Source organism: Nesoenas mayeri, assembly GCF_963082525.1.
Source record: "Nesoenas mayeri genome assembly, chromosome: 3".
NCBI classification, from domain to species: Eukaryota; Metazoa; Chordata; class Aves; order Columbiformes; family Columbidae; genus Nesoenas; species Nesoenas mayeri.
In genome coordinates this window covers 20,348,165-20,361,276 of record NC_137544.1, presented here as the reverse complement: position 1 = coordinate 20,361,276, position 13,112 = coordinate 20,348,165, and the positions used below count along the sequence as shown (strand labels likewise).

General features: G+C 36.6%; 1 protein-coding gene across 1 annotated transcript in view; it reads left to right on the top strand.

Moving 5' to 3' along the window:
* SNTG2 (syntrophin gamma 2) overlaps positions 1 to 11,144 on the top strand; it is a gene marked incomplete at both ends in the record, with an annotated part of 249,420 nt that extends 238,276 nt beyond the window's left edge. Inside the window, one exon of the mRNA XM_080342144.1 lies at positions 11,013 to 11,144. Coding sequence (XP_080198270.1) covers positions 11,013 to 11,144 — 132 coding nt within the window. The remainder of the gene's footprint in view (positions 1 to 11,012) is intronic.
* Positions 11,145 to 13,112: the final 1,968 nt, after the last annotated feature.

Genomic DNA, 13,112 nt, shown 5'->3' with positions numbered 1-13,112 from the left:
GCAATATTCTTGCCAGAGGCCAAGCATTTCCTGAAACCTATTGGTTTTGAATTAAGAGCACTCAGTGCTTTGCAGGATCTGGAATTAAGCTGTTGAGGCATCCAGCCACTGCTAGAGATATTCCATGTGTCTCTTTTTTTCCCCTCTAGCAATCATCAGATAAAATTGTGAAACTTAGAATTCAAATTCCCAACTGAACTTCAGCAGGTTCTAATTCAGAATTGTAGTTTGAATCATCATCTAGAGGTCTGGCTGTAATCCCTTAGTCTGGGTTCAGATTCTGCCCTATGATCCCAAGCTTGATGCTGAATAAAAAAAACAAAACAAAACAAAAAAAGAACTTTTCAATCATGCAGTTTAAAAAGAATGAGGAGAACTTTGATGTGATATGACAAAGATGAAGGGTGTGGCTCAGCTGGGTTTTGATGGACAAAAGCTAAGGAAAACAGCAGAAGAGTATCTGACGATCAAATACTCTTACCTGAGATTATACAGGTTAAAGTCACTTATTGAGTGATACTTTTCTAGCATGACCATACACAAACATTATTAACTTTTTCAAAAAGTTGTAAGAAGAACTCTAACCTTCCTTGTTTATCATAAAGTTACAACAAATGCAATAAGTCTTTCTGTGTACATCTGTATTAGTAAATTATTCAGTATTTCATTAGTAAACTTAACCTGAGTTGTCTGTTGGCTTTACTGTGAAAGATATTTTAACGTCTATTACAAAAGGTCCAACGCTGCAATACCTTGACTGTATTCTCCTTGGAGAGAGAAAATGACTACTATCATCATTTTATACATGTTCATCAGTTGCATAGTTCACATAACTTGTTCTAAGTCAGACAGGAAGATTGTTCTGGTGCAAAAACCATAATCTGAATCTCTGAATCTGTGTATTAAATCATTAGATAATCCATGTATGTGATTGGCCAAGGGCCCCCATTCCATTGTTTGCAATGGAATTCCATTGCTTTAATACTGGATCATTCCTTTTTCTCTTGTGGTAAACAACTGGATTGAAAAAAAAAAAAAAAAATCTATTTCAGTGCTCACTTCAATTGTTTTTAATTGGTTTTACCTTTATTTGACTCTTTAGACAGAAAAATTGTAAATTTTAGCATTTTTAATGAAAATTTGTCTGAAAAATAAGTATAAAAGTGAGTCTTAATGATACTTTTACAGCAAATTTTGTCCAGGAGACTGATTTGTTAAAACATTAAAAATTATTCTTTTGTGTAGCTATAATGAAAACTCACTGTAATTGACAAAGTCTTCATGAATATTTGTGAGGTACCTTGAAATTATCATTTGGAAGATGATACGTGATCAGTTCACACAGAATTATAAGTATGCGTGTACCTAAATGTACACGTGTGTTGTAGATGTTGCAAGAGCCCAGGAAAAACTCATTCAAAGTCAGAGGAGAAAGGCTGATACTAAGCAATTGCAGATTTATCAAGATTTCTGTGACTATACCTTTTACCGCTGCCTCTGCACAGTGCAATTTACCCACTGGGATTTCACATTAAATGAGACCAGGATACAGCTGTTCAGCATCTCCACTTCAGATAAGTGGTATATATATTCAGGTATATGCCCAGCACCTAAACGATATAATTTCTTAAATTTCATCATTACAGACTATTCAGGAACTAGTCAACACTAATACTCAGAGTATAGTACAGTATCTGCCTCAGCTTATTGTACTGGAAGAGATTCCATAGAGCCAGATGGTGCTGTACAGTGAAGAGCCGCCAATAGTGAGAAACAGAAAATGTCATTAAATAATAGAAGGTTCATTTTTCCTGAGTAAATGAACCAGTACATGTGAAATAAGGCTTGATACAGATGACTTATGTTCACTTGGCAGTAAACAGTAGAGTTAAGGTTGCAAAATAATTTTCTGGATTATGTCTAATTTTATATGCTTATAAATTCTTGGGAAAAAAAAAAAATCACATTTGGGAATTCTATTTTTGCATCTTGGTTACTAGCTAGAGATGATGTTTTTTCTCCTCCTATAAATTTTAAGCCGAATGCTTCTTCCTGTGCATTTCAGTTGTAGGCAAAGAACAATACATTTTTCTATTTTAAAAGTTTTCTGTTCTAAGGAGCTTATAAGCCCTAGATTCCTGTCAGTTGTTTCTCCATCAGGTCCTTTGTATTCCCTACAGCAATATTGCTTATAGTTTCCCATTCCCTGGCTTTAATACTTCAAGTAATAACACCTCTTTTTCTCCTTGAAATCCCCCAAAAGTCATTGCAATGAACTCATATTACTGCCAAGTCCCAGCATGTTTTTATCCAGCCTGACAATAGGGAATGAATTGTTGCAGCCGATTTGTAGGGGTGTGTGTGCATTACCTGGTCAGATAACCCATGTATAACGGGTGGTCAAGGGACCCCTGCTCCAGCTGCTGGTCCAAGGAGGAAAATACGATGCTCTTCCTGCTCTCCCAGTCCCTGCCAACAACTCATGCCACACTTATAGATTCATCTCCTTTGAGGTGTCCACCTCTTCAACAAATAGGGCAAAAATTGCACACATGCACATGGATGTGATTTCATTACTTCATTTCTGTAGAAAATCAGACATTTTTTTAGAGGAAATACTTAAAAATTGTGGAATTGCAACACAGAATGTAAATGGATCTGTATGAAGGAGTAGCTCTGCAACTGTTTTGAAAGAGGAAGGAAAGTGGTTGATTATGAAGCATTCCTGTGGCGTTAATGTGGAGTTTTTGTGGGCTGTGGTCAGCTCTTCATTGGATCAGCAGGATGAAATTCTTCGAGCCGGAGATGTCTTTTCATGTCCCTTTGGTGAAGAGGTCTTAAACCTGTGTGCTCATCAGCCAGATGGAGCATGTTGACTACACGTGCACCTCTTACATATAAGAAGTTCATATGCAAAAAAAAAAAAAAAAATAATTTGCTTTTGTCTTTTCTTAAGTTACAAAATTAGAAAAAGACGTGAAAACAAGGAGAAAAAAAAATCTAAAAACTTTAGTAGTAGGAAAGAGCTGAAGGCATGAAAGCAAGTAATAAATCATAGATTACTGTGGAAGCTGAGGAGATAGCGAATGAGGAGCATATGTTATTAACCCATGCTTTTTTCCTTGGCTCCAGTTATCAAAAAAAAAAAAAAAAAAAGAAAATACATCCCACATTACAAATCAGATCAAGGGGTTATAAACACAAACCAGAATATGGAAGGAAGGTGTCTGAAATATTTTAAAATGTTAGTTTATACAGTATTTGGGAGTTAGTGGAAGTTATTTTTCAGAAGTCCAGGTGACTGAGTAGGATTACAGATGGAGAAAACATAGCTTTTTTTGGGTTTGTTTTTTTTTTTTTTTAAAAAAGAGGGATCAAGGGGAGACTTACAAACCAGTCAGCCTAATTTTGATACTAGAAAAATAACAAGAGTATTAAATAAATAGTTTGTAATGATAGAGAGAATAATGAAGTGATAGGAAACTACCGAGGTGGATTTTTGAGAAAAGCGTATAGCAAAATTGCCTCATTTCCATTTTAAGACAGGCTAACTAGTCTGGAGAGAAACAGTACTTGTGATTTGTCTTGACATTATTAAAGCTTAAGCATACTCCCACCTGATGTTCTCATAAATATTTTTGGTAAATAGTACCTGGTTTAAGTTACCGTAAAAAAAGTTGAGAACGATTGAAAAAGTAATTCTAAAAGTGGATTCCAGTATTTGCTTGAAAACTGGAAGAATATAACATACGCAAATTTGCCTGATCCAGATTCACATCTTGTTAGTTTCCTATCTGGTGGAAATGTGCAGCTTGAGCAATCTCAGTGAAAATTCTATCTTTACATATTATACTTTTTCCAAGTAAATTTCATAATGAACAAATGTGAGTAGATCTCACAGGAATAGTAAAAAGCAACCCCCTGATACATAAGTCATCCTCCTGACAAATTTTAGTGTCTCAGCAACCTGTAAACCATTTTGGCTAAAATTTTCTCTTGAAAAGTAATCTGTTGTGGAAAACTGGTATGGTAAATATCGGCCAAAACATTTTATATTTGGCAAAGCTGTATAGCATTTATGTACCTGAACAAAGAAGTCAGTACCGAGAAATTACAAGTAATCTTAGTAATAGGATATATTTTTAACCTACATGACACCCACACTGAAAGTTCAAGATTGCTTTAAAAAAAAAATGATTAATACTTCCAGGATCATATTGATGATTCATCTCCCATAGCTAAACTGTACCTGGAAAATAAAACTTTTTTCCAAGCATATTTTAATTGAGCATTTCCCTTTTCTTCTAACTTGTTGTTGTTGTTCCTTTTATAGTCTGTGGAAAAGATGGAATTATATTTTAACAATTTATTCACCCTAAGAACTGAAAGAGAGTTTATTTATCTTTCTTCACTGCATTTGCTCTTCTACTAGCTTGGTCTCAAATATTTCATTAAAGAAAGAAAGAGATCATAGTGTCACTAGACAATTTTGAGCCATATTGAAGCTTCAGCTACATGATGCTGGTTTCCTACACTTCTTGTCTGTCACACATATAACTTAGGAGCCCTGCACATTTATCTGAGTGCTTACAGTATTCTTTCTTCACTGACTTGAAGCCTCAGCTCTTCTGTAATTTCACAGTGGTACAGTGGTATAACATGATCTGATTTTGCAGTTAGACTCTGCAGCAGTTTTGCAGCAAATCCTGTTCTTTTTAGAACAGGAGAACTTCAGGAAAGTGATCAAGGACAGATCAGTAACCATATTTACTATATTCACCTGAGAGGATATTTATTCCATGTAAGTATTGTCAAGAGATATGGCAAATTAAGGAGAGCACAAGCAAAGCTCTCTCTTTACAGCAGCAATAATCTCTAGCATCAGTAAATCATAATGTAGCACTCAAGCCCTTCTGCATTTTATTTAATATGGGTCTTCTGTTGCTGAAGTCTGGCAGTTTACTAATGAACATCTTGTAGCACTTGATCATTTGCCAGATGATGGTACATAAGAGTTAAGACTTTGCCTGTGTGACAGTATTGGACAGTCTGATTGTTGTTGGAAATTTATTTTAATCTTTGCCAGGATAGGTGAACTTATTTGGCTGCACCTAGAAAAACCTTTTTCAAATGGGTTTCTTGTGCATTAGCAAATTTTGCATGTGCCAAGGCAACGTTTTAAAGTGTTCCTGATTTAGCAGTAGACAATGGCATTTGGAATCACCAAGCTGAAAGTGAAAAGCCACCTGAATCTTCCAGATCCCTGTACAACACTGTTAACAGACTTAAGTAAACCAATAAAGTGGCAATTCATCTGGCACTGCATGTTGGCATCATGGACCTGGTTCTTATGTTTGCAGAGTAAGAGCAAAATTTAACTTGTCCTTCTTTCTTTGTGCAAATGACAGTCACAAAGAGGAGGGCAGATAAAAGTTTATAGCTGAAGAAGCTTTCATACCCTAGCTGATGATTTATCTTTGTGTGTTTATAACAGTCTTAACAAGCTGTATAATACTGATACATTTGTTCTTCTCAACCATGATATGGCAACCAAGCCCTGGTATACTTGCTGAGATACAAAGCTGAATTTTAATTTCCTTTCCCTTTTTGACTTCCATGGGGACTGGAGCTAAAACCTAGATATCTTTATCTGTTCTTTTTTTACAAAAGATATGGTTATTATTTCAAACTGATTGAAATAATATGCTGAAGAAGATTGTAGTAATAGTTGTGCTCTTGTCAACAACTAATAAACAGTATCTGTCAGTGTCTCCATTATCTGCCTTTTATGTGAAACAGGCTCATGTCTTGTTCAAACAGTGATTCAACAGCTCTCAGAAGTAATCAATAAAATTAAGTGTGTGTGTGGTAATGATGCAACAGGGCTGTCAAGCTCTTTATGATATGTAATAAATCCAGCTCTCATAGGTGGTGGACAAAACAAGAACACAGATTTTTCTTACTTGGCTGTGCACACATAGTGATTGAGGTCAGTGCAGTATGCACATTTTTTTGTATTCTCAGGACCAGCAGGCAGTTTTTCAGTCTTGTCCTCCCACTGCTTTAATTCAATCTTTTATTCTCTTGCTGTCTTCCTTCTAGTGCCTTCGTTGTACTTAATTCACTTACTAGGATACATATAGTAAACTGAAATAGCTTTGCTAATTGAAATATTAGACATGCACAGATTATTTTAATTACACAAAAAATAAACTGACAATCTTAACTAAAGAAAAAAGCAGCAGTTGCAGATAAGGTAAGCAGAAGGGTGGTGTTAGATGATATAGAGCAAATAAAATGATCAGTTACTCAGTCATCTGTATGTAATGGAAATAAATGTTTCTTTAAAAAATAATAAAAAAAAAAATCATCAGAACAATCCATCTGCTTGAAAGAAGTGCCATTCATGTTATTTTCTAGGAAAAAAATCACATTACATTCTAAACTTGAAGAGACCAACTTTCCACCATTAAAACCATATTCAAGATAGTCTCCTGCTAAGAGACACATTGCATCCTTGCATTTCCCCAAGCCAGAAGGCCATCCCTATCTTTTACCCAATCCATATTTCCAAAGTAATCCCCAGTCCTCTACCCCTTTCCCTGTTGTAATCTGCATGCAAGCTAAATCCACCACTGGGACACCAGTTCTCTGAGCACCGTCTACCCTGAGCCTGCATAAATCTCAACCCCAACTTCTGCTTTGCATCTGTGTCTGACCAGTCAGCTTCGAGATTGTGAAGGAAGTGCCAAGATCAGACATCCTGAGCACCACAGCCTCACCCCCATTTGAGGTGTCCTGTGTCAAATGCTACTATGATCAGCTGCATTTCTGGGAGCTTCTGGGGCATGAGGCCTCAGGTGAAGCCCACCTCTCTGATACCACCATAGCTGACCAAATCTAACCGAGCCCTGCAGGAGGACACCTCCAGATTTATGCTCCTCTTTTATGATGCCAGATGATCAGATAACTTGACGTAAAATAGTGAAGACATGACAGAGCATGAGGAAAGCAAACCAACTGGTAAACTGCATGGGGAGTGCTTGCATGCCTCCTATTTGGCTACCCAGCTGTATAACAACTTCAAAAACTAGCACCACTCTTGAAAATAATCTTCTGATTGAGGGACGTGCAGTATTAACTGGAGAAAACAAAGTGTTGTTTGCACATAAAACATAGGTTTAGCAATACTGCCCTCTTTCAACAACTACTGTTAGCATTCAAAAGATCAATCACAACAGATGGGACATCTTCTCTCAGATACTCAAGAGAGACTATTGCAGTTTGATCATCCTCTGAACTCTGATAGAAACAGAGAGAGCTGCAGTAGGGACATGGGGAAGGACTGACTCTCGGTGACGAGACATTCCTGTCTTTTTTCTTATCCCCAAACTCTTCATGTAACATTGTTAGGGCAGTCTGAAATCCTGCCTACAATCTGTGTTAGATTACCTTTGATTTCTTATCTTGATAAAGATGTATAGATTAATCAGACTAGAGAAATGAAAAGCTCTTTTCTCTCAACTGGTTTGGCTGCATTCAGTGAGTGTATTCAGTGTCAGAATAGCCAGAAACTGAAGTGAAATTGTTGGATTATTGCAGTTGATTTTGGAGCAAATCTAAGATTAATGGAGTGGATTTATATTTTAGAATGTATTGTTTTTAAAGACAGTGATTCAGGAGATGTAGACCTTTGACTTGAGCCAAGAACTTATACAGAATCATATACTGAGGCCTATAATATTTCAGTAATAATTATGAGTGTGTATTTAACTTTCGTTTTACAAAAATTAGACAATGAGAGTTAAACAATTGCATTATTTTTTTAAGTATTTATATTAATTTTATATTAATTTTACAGTAGACATCTACTGTCATTAAAATATATTTTAAGAAACTTATCTCCATACTTGCTTCATAACTTTTAATCCAAATAGAAAAAGTAGATTTTTTTTATGCATCAAAAAATCAGAATAGAGATAACATGGTCTTAAATTTGTCAAAGGATTTTAACCACATTCACACTTCATTTTTCTTTCATAACAAGATCTAATTTTGAGTGTGAGGCCCAAATGATTACTTCAGCAACCAAATGCCATTTATTGCCAATTACCTAAGTGCTTAGTTTGATACAAGTTCTCAAGAGATTTTCCTTCTTTTAGGATAACGATTTCTTAATTTGTTGACTAACAAGTATGCAAAAGCAGAAGTATGGGAGCATTTTTCCTCTTCCCTCAATTTCACCTTATTTCTCCTTATTTAACCAGGTATGAATGATAAGAAATAGTACATTCTGCTTATCAGCTATATTGGCTTATGCTCCTATTTTTTTAATTAGGAATGTTTTGTGTATGCTGTCCTTTTTTAATTTTGCAAGTGTCAGTTTGTAATTTCCATTAGATATTGAATTATAATAATTAGTTTTAAAGTGCTTATTACTTCAACTGTTGGAATGAAAAATGGCTATGCATTGTTTTTTAATTCATCTATTTTTTATTGGAAAGTTGTCAGAAAATCAGTGAGTAATTTCAGAGGATAATTTTTGAACTAATTTCATTTATGTTAACACATTCTCAAAGCTGTTTGAGAAATTCTTGTGTTTCCAGGTTCTGGAAGGAGTTTAACTTTGCTTGTCTGATGATGACCCACACACATCTAAAAACTTGTGATAAACATATTCTTTGCAGGATCAAGGGGCTGAAAGGATTGTTCTCTTAGGCTTCGATGTGCACTGAGCAAGCACTGTAAGGAGGACAGCTTATTGCCTAAACTTTCTCTGTTCTAAGACTACCTTGTCTGGCAGGTCTTTCCCTGTAGTTTTTGTGGATGTTTCATAGAAGATAAAGCCATTTGTAAGGCCTGTTAAACCATGCGAAGAGTGTATCATGGGAGTTTGTTGAATATCATTCTGTTACTCTTACTGTACAGTAATGCTGCTTATTGTCACTCTCTGCTGAAGAGAGTAGATGGTAACAGAAAATTACATTTGTCTGGGAATAATAAATTTGCTTAGTGGGAAATAAAATCCCTGAGACAATAAAATATATATCTGCCTGAGGATGTAAAGAAACTGTGCACAATTTTAAAAAAAAATTCAGTAGAATTTCATCGTCATGAAGTAGAACCCTCAGATATTGTCAGCATGTAATGGTTTCTTTCTGTCATTCCTTGTTTCTCTTTTCCTTTTCTGCTCCTTGCTTCTTACTGACTTTCTCTACTCCAGCATGGCTCCTCCACAGCTTGTGGTCCCTTTGGGGGTGTTACCTGTTCTGCCATGGAGTATCTCCTATTGCTCTGGCCTTGTTGCCTTTTTTGGGCATTTGCTGCCCTTTCTTAAATATGTTTTCCCCAAGGCCCCACCACCTCAGCTAGGGGCTCAGCTGTGCCCTGCGATGGGCGCATGGTTGGAGCCGCTGGAACCGGCTGAGTTCCAACACGGGACAGCTCCAATCTTTCCTCATAGACACCGTCTGCAACCCTCCCCCCACTATCAAACATTTCCCACTTATGCCCAATAAAGGGTCACAAAATAATGCCCCGCAAATACTAGCAAACAATTTAAGACATTCTTTAGTAGTAAAACCACTCCTGCCTAGTAAATGCATGGGCTTTGATAGCAAAAGTGTGTGATGCTGAGCTTTTCCTGAACAGTAACCTTGAATTCCAGGTATTCTGTTTGAGGCAATTTTCTTGAGAAGATACCATAAAATACTGTGATAGGAAAAACAGAAGTCCAGTGCCTTGCTTTTTGTTTAAAGGCAAGCATACGGAGTGTGCCTTGATAAACTACTATCCAGCCAACACGTTGCTGAAAACAATTTTCTTCCCAAAACAATAAGTTTCCCACATGTTCCCACAATATATTTACAAGCTGCAGACTTCACAAATAGTAGTATCATGTAAATTGAACAAGTCTGTTATATTGTATTTGTTGTAATTGTGGCAGAATATCACTCCTTTTCTGTCTGGGGAGATTAGGAAAAAGAATCATAGAATCGTAGAATTGTTCAGGTTGGAAAAGGCCTCTAAGAGCATCAAGTCCAACTGTTAACCTAACACTGCCAAACCCACCACTAATACACATCCCTAAGAACCTCATCTTCGCATCTTTTAAACACCTCCAGGGATGGTGACTCCACCACTTCCCTGGGCAGCCTGTTCTAGTGCCTGACAACCCTTTCTGTGAAGAAGTTTTTCCTAATATCCAATCTAAACCTCCTCTGGTGCAACTTGAGGCCATTTCCTCTCATTCTATCGCTTGTTACTTGGAAGAAGAGACCAACACCCTCCATGCTACAACCTCCTTTCAGGTAGTTGTAGACAGTGATAAGGTCTCCCCTCAGCCTCCTTTTCTCCAGGCTAAACAGCCCCAGCTACCTCAGCTACCCTCTCATAAGACTTGTTCTCTAGACCCTAATTTAACTGGTACACAGAAGATGAAATGTGTTACAAAAAGTCAAGGGAATCTGAGAACTGGTTAGGAGGAACTCTGCCTTTCTTTGTGAATTAGGACATATGAATTTCATACCCAACCTTATTTCTCTGTGCAGGCTGTGGTGTGACTTTACCTGCCTTTGGCCTCTCATCTTGCTTATCTGACTCTACTTCAAAGGCTGCCAATGAATGTGTCCTCCTCACCCTCCTTGGCTGTGACTTTATACCGCATCATCCACAAACATCCTCAACTTATCAAATATTTTAAAATATGTTGTGATACCTGAATGTTCTTGCAAGTTGAATGTTTTCATTGACCAAGCTGAGTTAAATGTAAACAATAAAATAGCACAGAATGAAAACTAAATTGACAGGCAGCACTGCCAGTGAACAAGTTGTGGATCTACATCTTTTATTCCAAACACTTATAACTTTATAGCTCCCTATAAAGATACAAATTTTTATTTAAAGTCCATTGTTGTTTGCTGACTAGTCTGTTCTGTACTTATGTGAAATGTTTATAAACCTGAATATAAATTCACATTTTCTCTTTCTTTTTCTCTTACTTCCTCTTTCAGGAACTTGAATTTCAGGATCTGACGGCAGTTTTACACTGTATTCACTCCTTTATAGCAGCAAAAGTGGCATCAGTGGATCCACTGTTCATAGACAGTCAGAGTATTGCGAGAAAATATATGTACAGTAACTGATATCAGATTATATGTTGTGACTATGGAAAACAAATTATTTTCTTAAAGAAAGTAGTTATTTCATGCACAATATTGCAACTTTGTGATTTTATAAGGAGTCTATAGTTGTGTTACCTGTAACTTTAAGAGTTTTCACAATCCGTTAAACATTTTGAATCAATACATTAACTAATATTAAGCCAAACTGAATCAGTTTGTCATCTTCAGCACTTATCTAAAATTCTAAGTGAATATTTATTCAATAATATTTGTGGTATAAATTTGATTTCTGCTGTCATGGTCATACATACTCCCTCTTATTAGATGGAAATGTGGAGTAACATTTGAAAAGTGTGTATCCAAAATTTTGACCTCTAGGTCTGTTTGAAAAATGCTGGGCTCACAGACAGTTTCTACAGCCTTTGCTCTAGAAAAGATCTAATTACTGAAGACTACTGTAGGAATTGAACTTTTATCTTGTTTCTATATGTTTGAAAAGTTATAGTTCCATGGTACAGTTCTTCTGAGGCCAGAGAGTTTTGGTCTGGCAAAACACTGAGTACTCTATTTCAGACTGAGGAGAAGACTTAAGCACACACTTGACTCTAAGCATATTAAGTAGCCCCAGTGTATGCACCAGGTAATGTTAAGTATGTGTTTAAATATCATGGTAGATCAACTGAAGAGCTTTAGTCTCTGCTGAAAAGCCTCAGTTTTAAAAAAACTTGCCATAGGGTTTTCTTATCTATTAAGGCTTCTATGAATCCTTTATTGACTCATAGATTGCCTTGACGCTGTCCTTTGATGTGTTACTCTGTGTAGCTGAGAACAGCTTATTTAAAGAACAGCTTTTGTTTGGAAGAGGATGCTCCCACTATAGGGTGAACATAACAAAACATAAAGACTTTTTTTTTTTTTCCTACAATTCTAACCCTGACTTATACAAAAGTGAAGTGGGTTTTGTCCTTGCTAAGGAAATAATATGGTTCTACTTTTGACATATACCTAACATTCCTTCTGAAATCATCTGATATACACAGACAATACTTCCTGCTATGGAAAAAATCATATAAAAGGAAAACATTTAATCTTAGTGCATGTTCCCTGTAAGTAATACCAAATATTGCAGGTTTCTGTGATAGAAGTCTCAGTTGTTCTCAAGTGCAGTTTTGAGGCAGCATCAGTCTTTTTTTGTTGTTGTTGTTTTTTGAGAAAATAAAGCAATAAAAAAAGTCAAGCAAGAAGAATAACCTAGATAAAATGGATATGGAGCAAATTAATATAATCATTTAGGTTGGAAAAGACCTTTAAGATCATAGAATCATAGAATGTCCTGAGTTGGAAGGGATCCACAAGGATCATTTAGTCCAGCTCCTGTCCCTGCATATGACAACCCCACAGTTCACACCATGTGTCTGAGGGTGTTGTCCAGTCTCTTCTTGAACAATGTCAGGTTTGGGGCTGTGACACCTCCCTGGGGAGCCTGTTCCAGTGCTCCAGCACCCTCTGGGTGAAGAAATTTTTCCTAATGTTCAACCATTGAGTCAAAGTCCTCCCTAAATGTCAGAGTCTAGTAAAGTGTTCTACTACAATAAAAGCCTGAAGTTACTGTATCCTAAGGAAAAGAGGTAGGTGCCTTTAAAAGCTCTCAGTTGAGGAGTGGGTTTACATAACTTCAGTGCTTAAACTTAGAGAAATTCCACCCCTCAGGTACTAAGGTAGGTAGCTGTCTTGACAGACTGCAATGGGGCCTCAGGCACTTACTTTAAATGGGTGATTATCTATCCACCTAAAGCCTAGGCACAAGTGCCTAAAGTAGGTGATTTGATCCTACCATAAGGACTACCTGTTGCCAAGTGTTATCCACAGAGAAATTAACTTTAAAAGTAGGGACTCTGCAATTCCAGTGTTGTTTGTGGTTCTAATGTTTGCAAGGAAGCATAGTAGGAGTGCTAACTCCTGTTTAAAACAATAGTTAGCAAAATTAAG